Source organism: Peromyscus maniculatus, chromosome 4, assembly GCF_049852395.1.
Source record: "Peromyscus maniculatus bairdii isolate BWxNUB_F1_BW_parent chromosome 4, HU_Pman_BW_mat_3.1, whole genome shotgun sequence".
NCBI lineage: Eukaryota > Metazoa > Chordata > Mammalia > Rodentia > Cricetidae > Peromyscus > Peromyscus maniculatus.
In genome coordinates, this window is record NC_134855.1 from 98,590,802 (window position 1) to 98,615,941 (window position 25,140).

A 25,140-nucleotide genomic window follows, 5' to 3' on the forward strand; every position below is an offset into this window, starting at 1 on the left:
CTGCGGCGACTACTGCAGCGCCCGCTGACCCGGCCCGACGTTACTCTCCCCCCCGCAAGCCGCACAGCCTAGCCCACCTGCCCTGCCAGCGCGCACCGCCCACCTCTCCGCCGCGGGTGCTGATTGGAGAGCACGTTCCCAGCCCGTGGCGTCGGTTGGCTAGTCCCATTGCCTATCAGGGAGGGGGCGGAGAAATGAGCCGAGAGCGTCTCCGCCCCCCACCGGAGAATTGCCGCTATCTTCAGGTTTGCCTGAGAGGGCGAGTTACCGGGAAAGGAGCATCACAATGACCGTGCGCGTGCGCGCGGGGATTCTGGGACTTGTAGTTCCAGTCTCCGCCGCAACGGCCGGCCTGTCCTGAATAGAGACATAGGGCGCAGAGCTTCTGAGAGCGAGCATGAGTAGGTATTCTCCTAGTTCAGCGTGCTTGTGGCCACAGAGTTGGGCCCTTTGGAAGAGAATTGGAAATACTTTGTCACTTGAGGCAGTCTCGACGAGAATCGTGAGGCCGGGTCGTCGTTTAAGGTCTACTCCCCTGCTCAGACCTAAAGCCGCCAGGATCTGAGGAATGGGCGCTGTCCCCAGAATCTTAACCTGAGCTCCTGGCCAGGGCCGGGAGACCGGTAGGTGTGAGGAGGAAAGAAAGGAGTTGCAAAGACGTCAGCCTGGAGAAGGGAGTACCCCTTCACAACCTACGAAAAAACACAATGCACAGCCCTTCGCGTGGACCAGTCTGGGACTCGAAGCTGGAGTTTGCAGGAGTGGCTCAAAGACATACAGAGACTGACTACCAAGGGTGGAGCATGGAGGCTGTGTGGGAGACATTTATATTTCGTGTTGAATGGGTGCCAAGCTCTTTGGTGAAAAACAAAACAAAAAGCTAAGAGTAAGTCACCCTCCTATCTTTACTGGCCATTGTGTAGACATTAAAAATTAAGAGTTAACTTTGCCAAGACTACAAAACGAATGTCTGTTTAAATACCGCATGTCCAGTGCTCTTTCTCCCTAACAGTTACAATGATTGCCACGTGTTTGCGATGGAGAGAAAGGATGAGATGAATTGTAACGCTTCACTTTTAATTATCTTCTTAAAGGACAGAAATGTTCTTCCTGTTGAGGAAATACCAGCCTCTTTATGTTCTTTCCGATCAGGAGACATCTTTACTGCTTGTCATGTTCAGATTCTTGGACAAAAAGTAGAACAAAATACATTCAAAGGCAACTGATGATGAAGTCATCTTGTTCTATTCAACATAAAGAAGTTGCCAAATTGTTTTGTTTCTACTGCTGAAAGCAGAAAAATGCTTTTTTCCATGATTTATTATAAACGTGCTACCACACCAGGTAGAATTTTTTTAAAAAAAATTTATGTTTACAAATGGGTTTCATTGTGCGATCGTCACTGTTTTGTTTTTAAGATGGAATGTAGCCCCTGGGTACCCCAGGATAACCTCAAACTTCTGCTCTTCCTGCCTCAGCCTTGGGCATGCTGGAATTGCAGTTTCCATTTAGCATCTTGACAACTAACTTGTAAAACAAGCCAAAGCCAGAATCAGCTAAGTAAGCCTCTCCCCAAATTCAGCCCCACAAAAACAACGTGATACAATAAACGTTTAAGGTCCAATCCCCAGCATCAAAAATAAATGTTTGCTATTGCCTTAAATACTGATTGGCTGTGTGGTGATGGATAACTAATAAAGGAAGACTTGGGAAAATAAAGATGAATGACTCAAGTCTGAGGTGCCCTGGGATGTGTAAAGGAACAAAACTTGGATTTGTGAAGAATCTTACAAACTACTCTAGAATAGTAAAATTCAGTTTTATACCCGGAAGTCTCCGTACAAGACATAATGAACCTTACAATAGTTTTTTTCCCCTTTGTTCTAGCATGACATAAATAACACACTGAATGATCTTTTCTTTCCCTGTCCTTCCATGTGTGAGCTACTCTACCACATCTAGGTACCATTTTGTAAAGTTCCCCTGATCTCAACAGGAAATGACCTAGGTGGCTCTTTTATAGCACGTGGTTACCAGGACATTACAGAATGTTCTGTTTGTTTGTTGTGCCCTAGCAGGACAAGCACACTACTCCAGAACCACATCCCCAGCCCCAACATCACACACAGTGTGGATCAGTGTGAAGATGAAGGAAAGGAGATGCTTGCCATTCTTTCCTCCTTTTTCTTTAAAAATTTCCCCTGGGCTAGAGGTGAAGAATGTGTTGATTTCAGTCCCCTGCGACTGTGATGGTTAATATCGGTTGTCAACTTGACAGCGTCTAGAGTCACCAGGGGCAAACTCTTGGCTTGTCTATGAGGGATTATCTAGATTAGGTTAGTTGAGGAATTCAGTGATCCCTGAATTCAGGCAGCACTGTGGGGAGCAGAGGAAGCTTGAGTGAATGTGTACTGTTGACATGGGCGTGGCCATGGCAAGGACCCTAAACCTCAGACACATGAGAATGGCAAAGCCCGCCCCCCAACCCCACCCCCCTACCTTCCACCCCCAGTGCAGATGCTGACAGTGTGTGTGTGTGTGTGTGTGTGTGTGTGTGTGTGTGTGTGTGTGTGTGTGCGCGCACGCGCAGAAAAGCAAGGTCAGAAAGTGAGTTAAAGAGCAGCATTCATCTCTTTCTGCTTCGCTGACTACAGATACAAGGTGACCAGACATCTCAAACTCCACAGCTTGTCCCTCCACAAAGGACTGGAACTTTGAACTATGAACCAAAATAAACCTTTCCTTACACTGCTTCTGTCAGGGAGTTTGTCAGCACGGCAAGAGAAGTAACTAACACAGCACAGAAAAGCAAAAACTAAGTCTCCCAGGGCTAAACACGGAGCCCTCTGGGGGAGCACCGGGTTATCATGGATAATGTTTTGTGTTCAATCCTGGGGTCAAAAAAGAGCAAAAATAAGGCCTCTCAGACCTCAGAACTGCACACTCATAAGTGTGCATTAATTCGATCTCATTACAGCTGTCAAGCTGTTTTTCAAACTGAATACACAGTGCTCTGAAACCTGAAACTCAGTAGTGGAGTGTACAAATGCTTCTGCACACCACCAAACAGGCTTCGCCTTTCAGTTTTTCATCGAACTAGTTTCTATTTAAACATTGCTCAATCCACAAGATCTCTATAAACAAATTTTCATAGGATGGACTACTTTGCTAGGTACTGAAAAAACAAATACAAAACTTAGTTCGGGGTTTTGCAGTGTACTTAGTAAATATGCAAATCCCATAGAGCGCAGTGTAGTAGCTGCTGCTTTGGGGGTCTGTAGCATGTTTAGACTCTAACAGGAGTCACTAAACAATACAGGGAGTGAGACGCTGGTCTGAGCGGCTCTGCTGCACTGTCTTTAACAGAAGCACACTCACATCAATTCTATGAGCCACCCTAAATATTTGAGTTCTGATGTCATTTTTGTTAATTTTTGAAAGTTCATCATTTAGTGGTGATAGGCTTTATTTCAAAAATGTGAAAATCCAAATAAAAAGAATAAGGCAAGAGAAAAATGTTGGATAGCTAGATAAAGTAACCATAATTTGGGGCATTTCAATTTATTGAATATCAATTTGGGTTTGATGGCAATTAAAATCAGCTATAATATAAAGGAGTATTGAGACTGACAAAAAAGTAAAGTTAAAATAAATACACTTATAAAGTAATGTTAAGGTGTGATCAGTAATGGACCATTTGACTACAAGCTGATAGGCCCTGGGATTGACCCCTAGCACAGCAAAGGAAAGGAGGAGACAACTCTGTTCTAATTAGAGTTATTTCTTACCCTGGTGCCACTTTTCCTTAACTTTTTATGAGACTCAGATTAATGAGGTCATTAAAGTTAACAATTAAAAAGCTGCCGCCCCCCCCCCACCCCCCACCCCCTCCCACCCCCCCGCAACAGGCTGTGGTGGCACACACCTTTAATACCAGCAGTCGGAAGGCAGAAGCAGACGGATCTCTGGGAGTTCGAGGCCAGCCTGGGCTACAGAGTGAGATCCAGAAAAGGCTCCAAAGCTACACAGAGAAACCCTGTCTCAAAAAAAAAAAAAAAAAAAAGTTTAGGACCTAAAGTCCTAGGGATTGAACCTAGAACTACACACATAATAGGCAAGTGTTTTATCACTGAGCTGTAGTCCCAGCGTAACAGTTAAGGTTTTTAGAAGAACGAATTCTACATTTGCTCAGTTTCTTGTTGTTTATTTGGATACTGGAAATTGCATGCTCAAAGAGTTTTGTTTGGTTTTGGTCCCTGTTCTGGCAACAGGAAAGTCATCCAATAATACATCATTGTATCCCTGTAGGTGTGGTTGGTTCATTGGTTTGTTTGTGTTGTTGTTTTTCTTTGTTGTTTTTTGTTTTGAGACTAAGTCCCACCACCACCACAGGTTAACCTCATTGTCCCCATCTTACTCCTGCCTCCATTTCCCAAGTGCTGGGATGACGGGCCTGTGCCCACTGTGCCAGGCTTCATGCTCAGTTTTAAAGAGAAATGGTGAGATGGTGCTGTGATTCCTGGTGACATATGCCTTTCGACAGCCAAGAAAAAGTTCTGTGACTTGTAGGGTTGTAGATTCCCTCTCCACTCAGACTCTGACAGTCGGGCTGGCTGGCAATGCTAATAGCGCACCCTAGTGATCAGAGTCTACCACTGCAAGCAGTACTCAGTTACTTCCTAGTTAGAGGTTTTTATTATATTATTTTTTATTATATTTTTTATTAAATTGTTTTTAAAATAATTTTTGAGACAGGATGATGATTATCTTGATAAATATTATTGTAACTTATTTTCTAGTAGTTTTATTTGGGCATAATATATTCTACATGATAAAAATATTCGTAGATTTCAGATAAAATTTCCAGAAATGTATTATATACTTACATGAAGGTTGCTGTATAACATCATATGAAGAATTAAGATGTGGATCCCATATTTTCTACTGTTCTATTTTGAATTTCAGTTTTGTACACATTATTATAAGCTGTGTGTAATCCTTCATACTTCCTACTTCCATTTAATATTTAAGGAACACTCAATTATTAAACCAAAACAACAAAACAAAACAAAAATAAAAAAACAACCAATCCAAACAACAACAACAAAACCCACGAACCTATTTTTGCAAAAATTAATGCTTGGAGTGGGCATATAGCTCAACACTTGAGCACATGCCTGGCATGCTCAAAGTCCTGGGTTTGATCCTCAGCACTGCAAACTGATTAATGAAAGTTAAATACTAATAAACACAAGCTATATACATGCTTTCATACTTTGTATCCACTTCCAAACACATGCTCCCAAGTACTTCTAGCTTTGCCTTAGAAAACATTTTACTTGTAATGTGTGTGTGTGTGTGTGTATGTGTGTGTGTAGGTGTATGCATGTCAATAAAGAAGTACTTGATGTGGGTGCTGGAAATCAAATTTCCATCCTTGCAGCCAGGCAACTGGGCAGTGGTGACACATGCCTTTAATCCCAGCACTCAGGAGTCAGAGGCAGGTGGATCTCAGTGAGTTCGGGGCTGGCCTGGTCTACAAAGGAAGTTCCAGAACAGACAGGACTGTTATACAGAGAAACCCTGTTGATGGGTGATATTGCTCTGTATGCTGTGAATGTGTTGCTCTGATTGGTTGATAAATAAAATGCTGATTGCCCAGTAGCCAGGCAGGAAGTATAGGCAGGATAAGTAGACAAGGAGAATTCTGGGAAAAGGAAGGCTGAGTCGGGAGATGCCAGCCCGCCGTCCAGGCACACAGGTAAAGCCACAGAACATGTGGCGACATATAGATTAACAGAAATGGGCTAAGTTTAAGTGTAAGAGCTAGTCAGTTGTAAGCCTGAGCTAATGGCCGAGCAGTTTTAATTAATATAAGCCTCTGTGTGTTTACTTGGGTCTGAATGGCTGCAGACTGGGGGACACAGAAAAACTTCAGCTACACCCTGTCTTGAGAAACAAACAAAGAAACAAACAAACAAACAAAATTTCCATCCTCTGCAAGAATAACACATGCTCTTAACCACTGAGTCATCTGTCCAACCTGGGTTTGCTTTTTTTTTTTAATCTACTTTAAGATGGTTATATATTGCTTTATTGCTTTATTGATTTCTTGAAGGCCTACCCAGAAACATGATCAGGGTTAATTGTTTAAAAACAAAGTGTCTCCCAGAGTCTGGGAATCAAAGCCGGTTGTCAACCCAGTCCTGTCCTGCAGTCCTCTGCCTTTTCTTTTTCTTTCAACATAACAGATGCTGCTGTGTCCTTCGCCAAGAACTTCTTGGCAGGTGGAGTGGCCACGACCATCTCCAAGACGGTGGTAGTGCCCATCAAACAGGTCAAGTTGCTGCTGCAAGTGCAGCATGCCAGCAAGCAAATCACAGAGATAAGCAATACAAGGGCATTATAGACTGCGTGGTTCGTAACCCCAAGGAACAGGGAGTCCTGTCCTTCTGGCGTGGTAACCTGGTTAATGTCATCAGATACTTCCCCATGCAGGCTCTCAACTTTGCCTTCAAAGATAAATACAAACAGATCTTTTTGGGTGGTGTGGACAAAAGGACCCAGTTTTGGCACTACTTTGCTGGGAACCTGCATCAGATGGTTCCACTGGGACCACATCCTTGTGCTTTGTGTACCCTCTTGATTTTGCCCATACCTGTCTAGCAGCTGATGTAGGCAAAGCTGGAGCTGAAAGGGAATTCAAAGGCTGGTGACTGCCTGGTTAAGATCTACAAATCTTATGGGACTAGGAGCCCGTACCAAGGCTTTAATGTGTCAGTACAGGGCATTATCATCTACTGAACTGCCTGCTTTGATATCTGTGACACTGCAAAGGGAATAATGCTTCCAGATCCCAAGAATACTCACATCCTCATCAGCTGGATGATTGATTGCACAATCTGTCACTACTGTTGCTGGCCTGACTTCCTATCCCTTTGACACGGTTTGCCATGGTGTGATGACGCAGTCAGGACACAAAGGACTAATGGTGTACAGGCATGACTGACTGCTGGAGGAAGATTGCTTGTGATGAAGGAAGCAAGGCTTTTTTCAAGGGTGCATTGTCCAACATTCTCAGGGGAATGGGTGGTGCCTTTGTACTTGTCTTGTATGACAAGATCAAGAAGTACAATTATGTCTTAGGTGTTCTCCCTGAGAACAGGCATGTTGTATAATACACCATATCTTGAACATTCTGGACAGAGTCTCTGGGCTTGTCTGTTTTATCAATGGCAACATTTTACCAGTTGAAAGACAATAATATTCATCTGACCAGTTTTCTCTTAAAGCCATTTCCATAATGACAACAATGATGGGATTCAATTATGTTTTTTTTATTTCAGTCACTCCTGATAATACAAATTGAAGAGATAAATAATATCTAAAGAAAAAAAAGTGTCAAGCCAGGTGGTGGTGGTGCACACCTTTAATTTCAGCACTCGGGAGGCAGAGGCAGGCAGATCTCTGAGTTTGAGGTCAGCCTGATCTACAGAGCAGTTCCAGGACAGCCATGGCTACACTGAGATTTTATTGAAGAACAAACAAAACACCAAACCAAAACAAAAAAAAAAAAATCCAAAAGTGTCAAGATCTCAGAAGAGAGAGCATACCTTATTCATTTATTTATTACAATTTATTTTGTCCCGGGACTCTAAAGGTAGACCAGGTTGGCATCGAACTCATAGAGACCCACTGGTCTGTCTCTAAGATTAAAAGTGGGTGCCATCTCCGCTGGCTTGGGAGTACAATCTTAGTAAATTTACTTTAGCACTGGTAAAAGCATAGCAGCAGAATTTGGCTTCCTGGTTCCAGGGCCGCATTCTAGGGGAGTTGCTGTCTGTCCTCAGCACATTCTGTCATGTGAGCTATTATACTTGCTCTTTATAAGTCGGATTGCTGATATATAGGAGACTGTCCAGTTGGAGATGGGTGCTTGGTCCAGTGATTCTGAGCCAACTAGAGCTACAACCCATTACTCAGCCTCAGCCCCCTCCCTGAGTCCCTCGTAGTTATTGTCCATCTCCCCTAGGTATATGAATGCCATGCTTTGTTTATCTGGGTAGTGTAATATTGGTACATGTCTTTTTGATAGTTAATTCCTCCTGCTGAGTTGACTCCGTATCATTATCTTCCCTTTCCCCACTGAGGCAGGGTCACACACCATGTTGCCCAGGCTGTGCTCAAATTTATTGGCTCAAATGACCTTCCTCCCCAGTCTACTCAGTAACTGGCCCAGTTCCTCTGTTTTTATAGCTTTTGATTTAGAGTGTACTTCTCTCATACAACTACTCTTGATTTCTTTTTTTGGGAGGGTGGGTTGGATTCCATTTGCATGGAGTATCTTATTTCATTTCTTCACACCCAGTGCCTGCATATCTTGTTTTGTTTTGGGCACTATTTTTTTGCATGTATGTATGTGTGTGTTTGTGTATAGCTGCCTGTGTGCTATGGTGCACATGTGGAGGTCAGAGGACCGCAGGCATACTCAGTTCTTCTCTCCTTCTACTGCTGTGGGAATCTTTCTGGAATAAGCATTCCAACATCAATGTAAATAGAAGTCACCAGTGGACCAAATCCAGGACAGCTCTTGAAAGGCTTCGATCCTGGGTCGTTTGCATTCCCCTTTTATATTCTAAAACCACAAGGTGGGGTGGGCAAGCAAGCAAGATTTTACAGAAATGTATGTGGCCGTCAGCAGGTTGTCAAGGGCAATGGCCCATTGTTTCAGCTTTTTCTCTAGGTCATTCTGTTCCAGGTGGCAAGTGCCGTCATGCTTGGTGAACAGGCAGTACAAGCAGTCAGTGCGTTAAGTAAATCACTAAATCAGCACTAACACGTGGTTTCTTCCTTATACTTCACTACCATGTGGGGTCTGGGGATGGAACTCAGATTGTTAGGCTTAGTGGCAAGTGCCTTTACTGGCTGGGCCATCCCCCTGCCCCCCCCCCCATGCCTATTAAAGGTGAAATAACTTCCTTGTAAGCAACATAACTTGGGTATAGTCGTATTTAATTTAATCACTCTGTGTCTTATAAATGAAGAATTCTTTTCATTCAAGTTAGCTATATGATCGTAAGGCCTTAACACAGCAATTACGAGACTTACCTTCTAGTTTTGAGTGCCTTTCTTTCTCCCTCTCTTAGACTTCCTATTGGCTAAGTGATTTCTCCAGTTTTTTTTTTTTTTTTTTTTTTTTTTTTTTTGAGACAGGGTTTCTCTGTGCAGCTTTGCGCCTTTCTTGGAACTCACTTGGTAGTCCAGGCTGGCCTCGAACTCACAGAGATCCGCCTGGCTCTGCCTCCTGAGTGCTGGGATTAAAGGCGTGCGCCACCACCGCCCAGCGATTTCTCCAGTTTTGATCCCTTACTATTTTCTGTTTGTCTACTTTAGATTTTTGTTTTGTGATTACTGTGATACTACAATTTCTTTTACCGTTTTAAGATTCCTGTAACACTGAGGCTTAACAAAAAGACCTCAGTTTGATTATAACAAGGTGTTCTGAATGATAGCAGCATGAGAGGAAAGTAGACTAAAACAATAAACCTTAAACCTGTGTGCCATTCTTTCTTGATCTGAATTTTGAGTGCTTTGTTTTCTATCTTTCTATATTGCTTGTCTGTGATGGTTAATCTTAATTGTCAGCTTGATGAGATCTAGAATCACCTGGGAGATGAGCTGCTGGGCAATTGTCTTGATTAGCTTAAGTGACATAGGAAAACCTACCCACTGTGGGCGGCACCATTACCTAGGGCTGAGATACTAGCCTGTATAAAAAACAACAAAGCTGAGCACAAGAATTGGTTGCTCCATGTTTCCTGAAGATACAATGTGAGCAACTATTTAAGCTCCTGTTTCCCTTAACTGTGAGCCAAAATAAACCATTTCCAAGTTGCTTTTGTCGGTGCATTTTATCAGCAATAGAAAAGTAAGACACTGTCTCTTAATACATTAATGTTATTCTTTTCAGAAATATGGCTATGTTGCTCAGGCTGGTTCCCCAGACTTCTAGATTCAAGCAACCCTCCTGCCTAAGTACTAGGCTCAAGCAATCCTCCTAAGTAGCTGGGACTGCCACGAACCACCCACTGTCCTTGGCTTGTAGATTTAAAATCTTTATACTATGTTTTATACGACTAGAACATTCTGAATTTATTTGTACAGTCACTCTTCCCGGTAAGTTAATAACTTGGGTCTTGCACGTACCAAGCCAGTTGTTTACCTGAGCTACACTCTCATCCCCAAAGTTTTTCTGTCCCGTGAGTCCCCTTTCGCATTTCTTGTAGGACAACTCTGGTAGAGATACATTCTCTTAGCTTTTATTTGGAAATGTCTTTTTCTCTCTCAACCCTGAAGGGTAGCTTTACTAGGTATAGGATTCTTGGCTGTCAGCACTGTGTACATCTTCTGCCACTTTCTCCTTGCTTGCAAGATTTCTACTGAGATGTTTACCATCACTAGGTAAACTGAGACACTCTTATGCTTATTTCTTTTCTGCAGCTTTGAGAATCTTTAATTTTATGCCTTGGAGAGTTTGACTATGATAATGGGGTAAACTTGACTGAATTTAAACCCGATGACTTTTGCTTTTGTGCTATGTCATAAAATGTGCTTAACATATGCAAGGAACACTACATGAAATTATTATGGCCAGGCAGTGGTGACACTTGGGAAGCAGAGGCAGGTGGATCTCTGTGAGTTCGAGGTTAGCCTGGTCTGCAGAGCAAGTTCCAGGACAGCCAGGGCTACTCAGAGAAACCCAGTCTCAAAAACAAAACAAAAGTTATGTATAAATCTATATGTGGTGATGGAATGTACAGTTAAAAAAAAAGTCTGAAGATCCATTAACCCTAAAAATCTGTGTCTTGAAAAATATCAATCTGGATATGGTGGCATATGCCTATAATTCCAGTACTTGGGAGGTGGAGGCAGAAGGATCAGGAGTTCAAGGCCAGCCTCAGCTACATCATGAGTTTGAGTCTAGCTTGACTCTTCCTAAAACAAACATGCTGGGCTGACATACTTTTAACTAGAGCTCCTTTCTAGGTAAGATTTTTATACTTCAAACCCAAATCCCCAAACATGAGAAGTCCCTTTTTTTCTTTTTAAATATACACATATAAGATATTTTATTTCAAAAAGCACAAGAACATTATACAAGTTTTTAATTTACATTTTTGCAATAAAAGATATCAATATATGCATCATTTGTATAACTTCATCATGAATGGAATTTGAATCAGTGGTATAAACATGTTGCAGTCACTAAATATAGATCATCACAGTGAACCAAAATGCATAGTTGTTATGAAATGACAAATGACCACTAAAAGGTGAACTCACAGCCCATACACTAACATAATAAATTAATTATACAGACATATGTTTTTCTTTACTGTATCATTAAAATCCTTGCCAGCTCCTCACCAGTAGAAACACAGAGCCGGAGCCATCCTACTGAACCAATTCTTTCACATACTACACTAAATAAAGTGACTTGGTTGCGTAAGTAAACTTCGTACGCAGACTTAAATCATTTGTCATGGTAATATCATTAGAAATCCCTTGGGCTGGGCAGCACTGTGACATACGTTCACCTCCAGTGCAGAAACTTCGCTCTCAGCAAGCAGAACTCAGTGATGAATCAGGTTCTTTGGCGCTAAGGCTGGCTGGCCAGTGCCAGCTAGTCCTCCTGCAACTCCAGAGCTTAGCTCCAGGTTCACAAATGGAATCTAAGAAGGCTAAAAATAAAGTCTTTATCCTTGCCAAATGGGGGCCAGAAAATGAAGGCAGAAATGAGCATCTTCTGTTGCCTGTTCTAGCCCAGATTTCAGAGCTAAACAATCCCTTCAAAAAATTATATAAAAAAACAAAGGGGCAATATTCAAATCACTTAATCATATTGGCAAATTGCACAAGCCAAATACTGAATTTTCTGATCTTCATCTCTCATAATTGCTGTGAACTGTTCATTATAGTTGCATCTAGTTCCTGATTTCTTCTGAATAGTAATTATCCAAGTAGGAAATCGTGATCGTGATTCTGGTGCCTGCTCACACCAATCCCTTACTGCAAAATCCACTTTCCCATAATGGCAACAAATCTAGCCCCAAATGTGCCTCACTGATCACCCAGCAGAACTGTCTTTTCCTTTCCTGCCTCCACTGAACAGAGATGGTAGAGATACACTTGCACACACACATGGCAGTGGCAGCCAAGGGCAAAAGAAGACACAATCTCTCAACACACCTTCAACTGCTAACATTACCCAATACCACAGAAGCTAAAAGAAGTATCAACTGATCTTCTCTCTGCAGTTAATTCACAAGTTCTTGATATAAAAGGTTAAAACCAAGAACCAAGAAGTCTATGGACAGACTCAAGAGAACTGTATTATTTATAAGCAAGATGGCTCAACCACAGCAGGTGATAACAGGACACAGACCTAATCACAAGGCCTGTTTTCTTGTTTTTTGGCTGTTTATATCAGTCATAAACTGTAGTTTATGAAAAGGTTTCACAAAGACATCAAATCTAGGCTCTGTCTCTTAGAAGCCATAGAAGGCTGCAGAACTGGCTTAAATATGACTGTTCTAAATTCAGCTTAACTGACCACTCACTGGAGCAATTTTCTGATTCTCATTCTACAAAGAGTTTGCTTCAGAATAGCAAATGTTTTCTGAGAATCAAATAGGATGGGGTCACAAGAGACAAGAGATCTCACTGCAGAAACCTGCCTTTCAAAATGGCACGGGTGACTTGTGGCTCCACAAAGGTACCTGGAGTCAGGGGACGGTAACAGACTTTTGTAAAAGGAATGCATAAGGAGCACAGTCTCCGAATTCTTCTTGAGGTCTACACTGGAAGGACGCTTTCCAGACTCGAACAGCTCACACTCGGCCCATAGACAGACTTAGATCTGTTTCTGGTGGAAGCCATAGGTGGTACAGGAAGGATATTTCCTTAAATAAGAAAATTGTTTACACTTTAAAACATTTTTCAGTTGAAAGATACTGCATAGATCTGCAGTTCCTCTTTAGACCATCACAGGTGATCAGCATCTTGTCAGAGATCTAATGCAAGCTGAATTACACTCAGGAAAACGCCAAATACGAAAATGCAGGGAAGTTAACCAGACGTAAGAATGTCCACAAGTGCTTGATGTGGCTTCATTTACCAGGTGGATGATGAGAAATGAAATGGACAGTTATGAGAGGGAATGAGTTTTCTGGAAATATTAGCAGAAATAGACACTTGGGTGAACAAGCATTTCTTTAGTGTTCTGGAAACAAAACAGATTAATCTATGTCCTGTTTTTTCCTTGAAGCTTATGTTTGCTAATTGAAAGCAATATTCCATTAAGGAATATTTTATTAATGTATGTGAATCTAGACATGGATCAAAAGACCCTCCAATACTTCCCCATTCTCAGAAAGTCCTCTGGAATTTTAAATCAGTCTTTATTATTGATGTCACTCATGATTATCTTGAGGCAGACTTGGAGTTCACAGTAACTGCCAGTTGAATCCAAACAGCATCTGATTAGTCTCCTGGCTCCGAGCAATCTCTTCAATAATGCAGTGCTGCTGCCAGACCAAATGCAGCTTCCGATATCGCTCCCGAGATAAATGAAGTGGGTTTCCCCTCCTTCAAGAGAGAAACAGCGACATCTAAGCTTGAATCAAATAACAGTGATATCTCTATAGTCTTAAGTCAGAATACACTCCCAAGATATTCCTGCAGCTGTAGTGCCAGGACAAGTTTAGTAACACGGCACTCTTCACCACTGATGCTAAGAACTTGGCACATGACTTAGTTAAGGAGGCAGAAATGCACTCCGTGACTATTTGGGAAATTAGGTCACAGGTGGACATAACGAACACAATGAGCCCTCATTTACACACGTGTCTATCTGGTGTCTCTGGGCTCGTCTGGTGGTTAGCCGGAACGGGGCTCTAATGGCTCTCTGTCCTTGGAATTTACCGAGCTTCAATTTATGGTTTTGCATAGGAGCTTAGTACAAGGCATAACACAAAACCATTAAATTAAAAAAAACTGCTCAGAAATCTTTTGTTTTATAACCATCCCTATGATTCATCTTGCCAATGCTTAGCAAACATTTTCTTCTTTGCTTCTTTTTTTACTTGGGGAAGAGGTGTCTTGTTACAGTGTCCAGGCTGGGTGTGAACTTCCAGCTTCATCCTCCCAAGTAGCTGGGACTATATATAGGTGTGCATCATTATACCTGGCTTACAAATATTTAAGTTACTACATTTCTATTTTAGGATTACAGTTTGCAACACTGTGCCAGCTAATCCAAAAGCATGAAGTCTGCTGAGAGCTGTGATGGAGGTAACAGGCATCTCAGCCCCTAGAACATCAAGTTCTAACTAATAAGTGAATACTCTTAACCACTGAGCCAGCTCTCCAACTCCTGATTGGCCCTGTTGTTTAAGACAGACTCACTGATTATAGGAGGCTATATATAATAATATATAATTAACACCTAGTTCCTTGTCAATTTTCAGTTTGTCATTATTTTAAAAATTCTACATTTTTCTACTTTTCTAGAACATCTCAAGGATATCCTCGATTATTTACTATTTTGTTGCTATTGGTTTTGCTTTTTGAGATAGGCTCTCACTTTGTAGCGCTGGCTGGCCTGGAACTCACTATTCAGATCCAATTAACCTTAAATTCACAGAATCCACCTACCCTTGCCTCTGGTGTATTAGGATTAAAGGCGACCTCCACCCTGACCAACATTAACGACTTTTACCACTCAGTAGCTTCTCCCTTAAACTTAAGGACTGGTCAAATGCTGTTTCAATAAAAAAAAAAAAAAAAAAAATCTCTATATGATCCAAGAGATCCCAAGCCCTATGCAGTGAGTCTATTCATTTTGAATGATTATATATTGATTATATAATGCTGTCCAAGCATGAGGACCTGAGTTCAAGGCCCAGCACCCACATAAAAAGCTAAGTGTGATAATGTGTGACCATAATGCCAGCACTGAGGAGGCAAAGCAAGGCGGGTCCCTGGTACTGATCAGCCAGTCAGCCTCCTATAATCAGTGAGTCTGTCTTAAACAACAGGGCCAATCAGGAGTTGGAGAGCTGGCTCAGTGGTTAAGAGTACTCACTGCTGTTGCAGAGGACCTAGGCTCAGTTCCCAGAACCCACATGGCAGCTCACAATCATCAGTAACTCCAGTTCCAGGTTTTTATGTTTAAAGAACTATTACTACACACATACAATAAAGTGAATAAAACATAAGACATCTGATTAAAATCTTCCATTAAAGAAAATCTTACTTTAGCCCAGGGTCTGTTTCTCCATACTCATCTAAGTAAGGGGCTGGGTAAGCACAGCCTCTGGCTTTTCCTTCCACCAGGACCACTCTGCATTCTCGGATTCTGAAGAAAAAAACAAAGGGCAGGAAACGCTGTTAGAGACATATGTGCAGACGATAGACAGTGAATCAAAGTTAAGCTAAATAAAAGACATGGAGCCGGGAGGTGGTGGCGCATGCCTTTAATCCCAGTACTTGGGAGGCAGAGGCATGCGGATCTCTGTGAGTTCGAGGCCAGCCTGGTCTACACAGTGAGTTCCAGGACAGGCTCCAAAACTACACAGAGAAACCCTGTCTTGAAAAAACAAAACAAAACCAACCAAACAAAAAAAGACATGGCCAATGTCTATTAAAAATTCAATAAAAAGGCAATAGAGCCATGGATGAACACACTAAACTGTGGGGTTTTGTTTTTTTGTGACAAGGTTTCTCTGTATTGCCCTGGCTATCCCGGAGCTCACTCTGTAGACCAGGCTGACCTTGAACTCAGAGATCTGCCTGCCTCTGTCTCCCAAGTGCTGGGATTAAAGGTGTGTACCACCACTAAACTGTGTTGGTCTAAGTAAAGGGAACAAACACTACTGCTTTTCTTGAGGCAATAGGAAAGGACCCATGGATCTAGAGCAATGGGAAATCAGTAATTCTGGCTGGATCTATTGAAAAAGGAGACTGTCCTATGTGAGCCACAGGGCCCTGGAGAACTGTGGCTGAGGCTGTTTCTGCCTCAAAGAAGGACAGAGCATCTTCCAGTATACTCCTGTCAACCAGGGAAGTGTTACAAGCTTTTCTGGTTTAAGACAGACTTTAATAGTACTTTGAGGGCATTGGAAAAGCTTACTGCAGGGCGATAGTGGCACACGCTTTTAATCCCAGCACTCGGGAGGCAGAGCCAGGCGGATCTCTGTGAGTTCGAGGCCAGCCTGGTCTACAGAGCAAGACCAGGACAGGCATCAAAGAACACAGAGAAACCCTGTCTCGAAAAACAAAACAAAGCAAACCAACAGAGAGAGAGAGAGAGAGAGAGAGAGAGAGAGAGAGAGAGAGAGAGAGAGAGAGAGAGAAGCTTACTGTAGAGAAATGCTTAAGTACTACAATGAGAAATTATAAAATAAACAGAGTGTGAAATGCACAGTTGGGCTAGGTGGACTTATTCCTGTGGGTTCTACAGAAGCAAGTAGGTGTTGAGTTGGCCTTCCATGCCACTCTTTTCTCTGTTTCAAAGGTTGCCTTTAAACAATGATAATATATCTCAGTTAGAAAGACTTTCGGGCTTATATAAACAAAACTGAATTTTACCCAGAGAATGGAAAGAAAAAGCACAGAAATCAACTTTGAATTCATTTCTTCAGGCAATATGTTTCATAAACATTTATCACTATTGTTCTACTCTGAATCTTTTGTTCAAAGAAGAAAACAGAAACATCCAAAAGACAATCTTGTGCCAGGAGGCACTTGGGAGGCAGGATCTCTGGGAGTTCAAGGCCAGCCTAGTCTATATATCGAGAACCTGTCTCAAAAATAAATAAATAGCCAGATGTGCATGCCTGTAGTGCCAGCACTTGGGAGAAAAAGGCAGGCAGATCTACAGGAGTTCGAGGCCAGCCTGGTCTACAAAGCGAGCTCCAGAATAGCCAGAGTTACACAGAGTAACCCTGTCCCGAAAATCCAAAATAGATATATAAATAAGAGAGCCTAAAGTTAATAATTTACACATATTTTATAAGTGTAAGGTTTAAGGCTTCGAGTTTTCCATTATATCTGAATATTACACAGTACTGGAACCATTGATATAAAATCTATACCATTTAAGATTGTTCTAATAATGAAAGAAAAGTAAACAGAATCTTATTTTTTAAAGAACTACTTATTCTACTGGCATATTGACTGGATGCATATTTTCAACTAAGATCCTTAGCAAGTTTCCAAATGACTCCATACTCACTTCAGGAAAATGCAGACTCCGGCACCACAATGAAGTGCATGAAAAACGCAAGCTCCAACCTCTTCCCCATTCACTATTTCTTGGCAACAAATGTTCTGAGAACATAGGATGGCCCCACAGAAAAGACAGAGGACAGGATGCTTTCGCTCATCATCTGCAGACCGAGGACACCTCCAAAGGGAAGGACACATTCAGTGTGTTGGAAAAGCAAGAATCAGATCGTATATCTACTTAGCAGTAAAGCATGTTTCCATCACTTATCCTACTCAGCAAAGAAAGCTACTAAAAGACAAAGGATATTTAATTAGATGACTGCTCATTTATATTACTTATAGGGAACTTAAGGGGCTGGGGAAACGGCTCCAGAGAACCTGAGTTCATTCTAACCTCACAACTGCCTGTGATGGCAACTCCACAGGATCTGATGACCTCTTCTGGCCTCCATGGACATTTGCATACATGAGGCATAAACACACATACACATAAACAATAACTCTTTAAAAAACCTTGATTTAACCCCACTTAGAGCAGGCCTATGCCACCAGGGACTCCTGTGCCAGGTGACCAGTCGGCACAGCTCCCCAACCAGGCCTGCCTATGCCACAAGCTTCCCAGGAATTTTGTTCTAGAAGTTCAACCTGTAGGGCCTCCTGGACCAAGTGATAGACCCCCTGGGTTCAGTCCTCAGCTCCGAAAAAAAGATTAAAAAAAAAGATGCAAAATTTAAAAAAGCTGTTGATTGATCGTGGATACAGCTTAATAACAGAGTGTATGTTTAGTATGTGTAAGGCCTTGGGTTTAAGCACCAGCCCCAAAAAACAAACAAAAAAATATAGCAAGAAAATCCACTATTAAATATATAGTCCTGTGGAAAGTTGCTAAAAGTCTCATATTTATACTGAGATTCATTTATAGAATCCAGCCTTCATCTGATGTAACCAAGTAACAGCTGCTATTGCTGTTTCAATGGTTTAGTCACATGTGTTTACAATGTTGGGGTAATATGACTTCGGAAGTGTGCAATGTTTGAAAAACTGCATTATGTGGTAAGGGTTCAACCACAATCTCTATGACATTTCTTCAAGGTTGAAATGAGAGTCTATAGCCCAGGCTGGATTCAAACTCAGAATGATCTGCTTGCCTCCAACTGAGTGCTGGGATTAAAGGTGTGCACCACCACACTCAGCTAAATGTGGGCATTCTTTTTAGTATCATTATACTCCTTATTCCCTAACTCATCACAGGAAGATTTGGGGATGTAGCTCCTATTTCTGGGGTGACTTACTTGTGCCGGGAGAGACAATAGGGATCTATCATCTAAAACCTGGGATTTTATGTACAGATTTATCTGGCAGTTTACTGAGAGGCTGGTGAGGATGTGAAGAAATAATATGGCCCATACATTGCTGGTGAGATTGTAAGATGACATAATGTATATAAAAGGGTTTGATACTGAAAAAGTAAAACATGACCTAGCTAAATACACAAATGAAATGAAAAATGTATGTTCATTCAGACTTGTACATGAATGTTTATAGTAACATTATTCATAATACTTAAAAGGAAGACACAACTCCATCATAAACGAGTATCCATTAATGGAAGAAGACAAAAACATACTGAATGAAAGAAAACATAGATTCTTTTTCTAAGTGATGTATCCACAGCTAAATTCCTAGAGACAGAAAGCAGATTATCAGTGATGAGGAAACGGAAGACCAGGGGCATGTCAAGGATTAGGGTTACAAATCCTTTGGAGTGGCGAAAAGTTTGGCACTAGAGAGGTAGTAAGTAGTACAGCGTGCAATAGTTGTGCAACACTGTGAATGATAAATTGTGGGAACACAACAGTCACTTCTTAAACAAGTAAGCTGCACCAGAAACACATGTGCATATGCTTGGGGCTCAGAAGACAACTTGAAGGAGACTGTTCTCCCCCACTCCATGTGTGTCCCAAAGACCAAACAGTCAACAGTCTTGGTGGCAAGCACCCTTACCAGCTGAACCATCTCACTAGCCCCTTATTGGGTACAAGTTAAGTTCACAGGTTATAGGGTAGACCTAATGAAAGCTCAGAAAAAGATACTGCGATCTCTTGTTCTTGCACACCGCCCCATCTATTTTTCTTACCTAAAATGAGAAGCTTGATTTAGAAGACAGCTGTAGTCATCAGGAAGCTCTATCAAACTATTTCTTTTTCTAGGGTACCTAGAAGCATAGTTTAAAAGGCAGTTATATATTTGAGTGAACAGATTAAAGCTGAAGAATGCTTCTGGGCAAATATAAATGTGTATTTCCTTATCTAAAAACTAGAGTTGAATACATTCCAACCATGGGAACATAAAGGAAAAATAAAGAATAGGAACATTAAATGAACTCTGTTAAGACTCAAACAGTTTTAAGAGATGTTAAATATAAGTATCAGGGAGCTGGGCATAGTGGTGTACAACTTTAACCCAAGCACTCAGGAGGCAAAGACAGGCAGGTCTCTGAGTTCAAGGCCAGCCAGATCTACAAGGTAATTGTGTGTGTGTGTGTGTGTGTGTGTGTGTGTGTGTGTGTGTGTGTGTGTGTGTGTGTGTGTGTGAAGGAAACTCCCAAAATTCTTGGAGACTAAATGAGATACTGAAGTTAAACAAGATATGCTTAGCACTTGATATATTGTGGCAAATGTTAGCACTCCTTCCCTTTATGTTAGAGATGGCAAAAGACTTATGTAGCCTAAGGAGGGTCATCTGAATAACATGGGACTCTTTCCCTAGACGCCAATCAATTTACATTTTATAATATTTTAAAAATATTTTTAAAACTTTTTTTTTTTTTGGTTTTTCAAGACAGGGTTTCTCTGTGTAGCTTTGGAGCCTCTCCTGGAAACTGCTCTGTAGCCCAGGCTGGCCTCAAACTCACAGAGATCCGCCTGCCTCTGCCTCCTGAGGGCTGGGATTAAAGGCATGCACCACCACTGCCCTTAAAACATTTTTTTTTATGTATATGGGTGCTTTGCCTACATCTATGTCTGTACACCATGTGCATGCCTGCTGCCCAACTTGGTCAGAAGAGAGCATCAGATCTCCTGGAACTAGAGTTATAGATGGTTGTGAGCTGTCATGAAGGTGCTGGGAATCTAACTCAGGTCTTCTAGAACAGCAGCTGGTATTCTTAACTTCTGAGTCATCCCTCATATTCTCTCTCCCTCCCCCACCCTCTCAGTTTTTTGAGATAAGGTTTCTCTGTGTAGCTTTGGAGCCTGTCCTGGAACTCGCTCTGTAGTCCATGCTGGCCTTGAACTCAGAGATCCACCTGCCTCTGCCTCCTGGAATGCTGGTATTAAAGGCGTGCATCACTAACCCAGCCCCTCATTTTATAATTATTGACTAAACTAAAAAAAAATCTTTCTCTAAGACTGAGGAATCTTCTCATCAGGCACGGTGGCACATGCGTATAACAGGAGACTGACGCAAGAGGATTTTCAGTTTGGGGCCAACTTGGGCCATGTGCTCCATGACAGTTCTAGGCTAGCTGGGTTACACAGTAAGACATAGTCTCAAAAACAATCTTTTCCTTTTAGTTTTCTAAAGATGGGGTCCCATTCTGTAGCTCAGGTTGGTCTCAAACTCAATGTGTAGCCCAGGCTCGCCTCAAATAAATGACAATCCTGTCTCTGCCTCCCAAGGGTTAGGATTACAGGCACAAGTCATCATCATGCCCAGTCTCCTCTTTAAGGAATTAATGATATATTCTATATATCATATCTTATGCTATACTGTTTTGTCTTTTATGTATATAACTAGATTGAGAGTTACTCATAACCAAAGACCAGTATATATGGATTATCTCTTAAGTTTCTCAGAATATTTCAGTACCCTGCTATAAAAATATATTTAAAAAGCACATCATGACATGAAATAAAGAAAAAACTGGCCTGGCAGTGGTGGTGCACGTCTTTAATCCCAGCACTCAGGAGGCAGAGGTAGATGGACCTGCCTCTGAGGGAAATGCAGATTTAGATAGAATCACAACTCAAAAGAGAAGAGGGCTGACGAAGCTTCTTGTCCATTTTCAGACAGTATCATCTCATTACGCAGCCCAGTCTGTCCTGCAACTCATAACCCTCCACCTCAGCCTCTTGAGTACTGTATCATAGGTATGTGCTATCATGTGTAGTTTAAAGAAATTTCTTGAAGCCAGGTGTTGGTTGCAGACGCCTTTAATCCCAGCACTCAGGAGGCAGAGGCAGGTGGATCTCTGTGAGTTCAAGGCCAGCCTGGTCTACAGAGTGAGTTCCAAGACAGCCAGGACTATTTCGCAGAGAAACCCTGTCTCATTAAATAAATAAACAAACAAACAAACAAATAAATATATAAATGGAGTTTCTCAGGCTGGAGAGATGGCTCAGAGGTTAAGAGAATGGCTGTTCTTCCAGAGGATCTGGGTTCAATTTCCAGGACCTATATAATGATTTGTAACCATCTCTAACTCTAATTTCAGGAGATAAAACACCCTCTTCTGGCATCCACGAGCACCAGGTATGCACTTGATGAACAGGCATACATACAGACAAAACATAGAATACAGTAATAAAGTATATGTGTGTGTGTGTGTGTATACACACACACACACACACACACACACACACACACACACACACACACACACTCTCTGTTTTGTTTTTCCGAGACAGAGTTTCTATGTAGCTTTGCATCTTTCCTGGAATTCATTCTGTAGTCCAGGCTAGCCTCGACTCAACAGAGATGCACCTGCCAAGTGTATGTATGTGTGTGTATATATATATATTTTACGTTTCTCTACAGACAGTGGTGTCACACACCTTTGATCCCAGCACTCAGGAGGCAGAAGCAGAAGTATCTCTGTGAGTTCAAGGGCAGTCTGGTCTACAGAGTGAGTTCCAGGACAGCCAGGGCTACATAGAGAAACCCTGTCTGGAAAAAAAGAACAAAAAACAAAACAAGCTTCTCTTTTTTGAGGCATTTGTGGGGGCTAGTTACAAGTGGGGAGAAGACTGGTCAGCTCTAGTCTATCTTTGACCTCAAAGGAGGGTCTAGTTACAAGTGGGGAGAAGACTGGTCAGCTCTAGTATGTCTTCATCCTCAAGGGAGGCCTAGTTTACGGCAGCAGTGTAAACCACCGTCTCTAGTGCACTGGCAGCTCCCACACCAGCGCCTTTGCCTTCTGACAGGCAAGTACCAGTGTAAGGAAGAGTCCTCCAGGAGAGCTGTGGCTTCTGACAATTTAGGAAGGGAAGGACAGCCATTCCAAGAAAAACCAGTTCAGGAAGAACCTGATGTCTGGCAAAGACCAACAGATACACTGGAACAATGAACTGAGAATGAAGGGACAGACCAGAAATTAAGGCAAACCAACCAAGCACTTTAGAAACGCAGCTAGGATGTAGCAAAATGTTTAAATAGTAAAACCAACCTGACCACAGCACTTTTCTGCTTCAAAGAGTTAAGTAAGGCAGGATCTGCACACCACCTGTAAGTGAAGCCAAGAGTGAAGGGATCACCACAGGATAACCACAAGATTGTCACAGGCTCATCGAGATTTACAGCAACTGTTCTCTCCAATTCTGTCTTTTCCTGTTCCCTCTCTGTCTTTAAGTTTACATCATATCCTTTTTCTCTCCCCCCACATCCTCATTCCCCCTTCTAAATTCCTTTTCAAGGGCTTTGTCAATTAAGTCTTTAGAACAGAAACCACCTACAAATTTAAATGAGAGAATTTAATACTAGGAAGTAGCAATACACATGACAGGGACTCAGCCTATAGCTTGGTGTGGTGTACTTGCCTAGTTCAAGGTCCTAGATTCAGTCCTCAGACTGGAGAAGAGCTGGGAGGCTAAGTGGTGTAAGGGCTAAGAAGGCAACCCTGAGACAAAAAGGCAAGTAAACCTTAAATGCTGCCCCATGCTGGAGGAGTGGGGGAAAGTGGGCATCACTGCTGCCCTGGGCAGGGTCATCAGTGGGCAATAGGATCACAGCAGACTTTTCTGCAGGCAACTGGAGCCACAGAAGATCAGGACACCACTGAAGATGCCCCAAAGGGCAGAGAGGTAGCAGGGCTTCCTTCTTCTTCCTTCTTTCCAACCCCCTGCTGTGCCTCCTACTGGCTAACCTGCACTGGTTGAGGCCAGCTGACAAACACCGGGAGATGCAGCCTGCAGAGCTCTACGGAGCAGGCCGGACAGAGGCAAGCAGGGTCAGGAAGAGCACAAATGGTAGGGGCTTTCTATTTCAAAGAATGTTTAATATTTAAAGTAAAATAGCACAGCCAAAATTTACTTCCAGGAATAGAAAAGTAAAATTTGTAAAATCTTTTGTGATTGTACTAAAAAAAAAAAAAAAGTGACATTAATCCTAAAATCAATTCATTTTGATTGCATGGAAGATCACAATGCCCATGAGAAATTAGGAAGCAAAGCCAAAACCTGACACAGAGAACCTAGGGCATGAGACCAGCACTCTCCCAGTTCCGACCTGGGCACGAGGAAGAAAAAGACAAGTAAGGAGGATAAAGAAAATCACGGGAGAGTGAGTTAAGAGCACATGGTGAAACTGATTCTAAACATGGGCAGGCAGAAAGGGTGGGGAGAGTGGGGGCTGGGGCATGACAGTAAACAAGAGGTCCAGGATCAGATGCAGCAGAGAGTCTTTCTGAAGGGAGGTGTGGACATTTCAGTGCTAGTCTCTGCTCTACAGATGCCATTCTTCTGGCATGCGCTCTACCACATTCTCTACAGTTTCTATATAGTTCCAGTGTGGACTTTTTCTTTTAGTCAAAGTCTCATGCACTGAGAGCTGGATTCAAACTTGCTACATGATCAAAGATGACCTTCTGACTCTCTTGCCTCTACCTCTAAAGTTTTGGAAATATAGGTGTGTGCTGTGCCACCATGCTTGGCTTATACAGTGCTTGGGGCTGAACAGAGGACTTTGTGTATGCTAGGCCAGACCTCTACAAATTGCACAATACCACAAGCTCAAGTTTGAGCTCCTTGAGCTCCTTGATTTTTTTTATTTTTTTATTTTTATTTTTTGAGGTGGGCACACTGTGTAGCCTTGGATGGCCAGAAACTCACAGAGATCCACCTGCCTCTTCCTCCCAAGTTCACCATGCCCAGCATCTTTTGATTCTTAATTAGGATTCTACCTACTAGCACATCACACTCCCTACCATGTTTTAAGATTGGAATGAAACACCAACTGTGCAGAAAACAAAATGCAGCCATGGAAGAGAAAGCAGGACTCCCACCTGCTCAGAGGCTGGCCTAAACCTACTCCTTAAGCATGTGGATTAAGAATTTATGTACTTTCGGGGGCTGGAGAAATGGCTCAGTGGTTAAGAGCACTGACTGCTCTTCTAGAGGACCTGGGTTTAGTTCCCAGCACCCACATGGCAGCTCACAACTGTCTGTAATTCCAAGGTCTGACACCTTCACACAGACTCACATGCAGGCAAAACACCAATGCACACAGAATAAAAGTAAATAAATAAATAAATAAATAAATAAATAAATAAAAGAATTTCTGTACTTTCCTACCTCTGTAGTCAATGCTAATAAATTGAGAAGTGTAGTAAATAATTGTAAAATTTTCAAATTAAAAGAAAGGCACTGGGGTCACCATTTGTAATTCCAGCATTTGGAAGACAGATGCAAGAGAATCAGGAGTGCAAGGCCATCCTCAGCTACATAGTAAGTCTTAGACCAACCTGGGCTATATTAGACGCTGTCTCAAAAACATAAAAATAACCATTTCAAATTGAGCCCCGGAGAAATCTGAGGAACAACAGAGTTTGAAGTCAACACAGCAAAACCCTATCTC

At 42.1% G+C, this 25,140-nt stretch overlaps 2 protein-coding genes and 1 pseudogene across 8 annotated transcripts in view; 1 reads left to right on the forward strand and 2 right to left on the reverse strand.

The window, feature by feature from the left end:
* Positions 1-330, reverse strand: part of Ttbk2 (tau tubulin kinase 2) — a 132,888-nt gene extending 132,558 nt beyond the window's left edge. For 2 of the 7 annotated variants that reach the window (XM_042276029.2, XM_042276035.2), the window contains exon 1: positions 104-330. In XM_042276029.2, coding sequence (XP_042131963.1) covers positions 104-169 — 66 coding nt within the window. In that variant the 5' untranslated portion in view covers positions 170-330. Of the gene's footprint in view, positions 1-10 lie in introns of all 7 variants that reach the window. The other 5 variants (XM_076570461.1, XM_076570457.1, XM_076570458.1 and 2 more) reach the window with 5 other exon arrangements.
* LOC102903409 (ADP/ATP translocase 2 pseudogene) lies at positions 195-7,199 on the forward strand (annotated as a pseudogene).
* Positions 7,200-13,443: 6,244 nt separating this feature from the next.
* The window catches only part of Ubr1 (ubiquitin protein ligase E3 component n-recognin 1), a 133,600-nt gene continuing 121,903 nt past the window's right edge, over positions 13,444-25,140 (reverse strand). The window contains exons 43-47 of the mRNA XM_076570456.1: positions 22,736-22,792; positions 19,427-19,504; positions 17,297-17,467; positions 15,317-15,418; positions 13,444-13,647 (exon numbers count right to left, since the gene is read on the reverse strand). Coding sequence (XP_076426571.1) covers positions 13,506-13,647; positions 15,317-15,418; positions 17,297-17,467; positions 19,427-19,504; positions 22,736-22,792 — 550 coding nt within the window. The 3' untranslated portion in view covers positions 13,444-13,505. The remainder of the gene's footprint in view (positions 13,648-15,316; positions 15,419-17,296; positions 17,468-19,426; positions 19,505-22,735; positions 22,793-25,140) is intronic.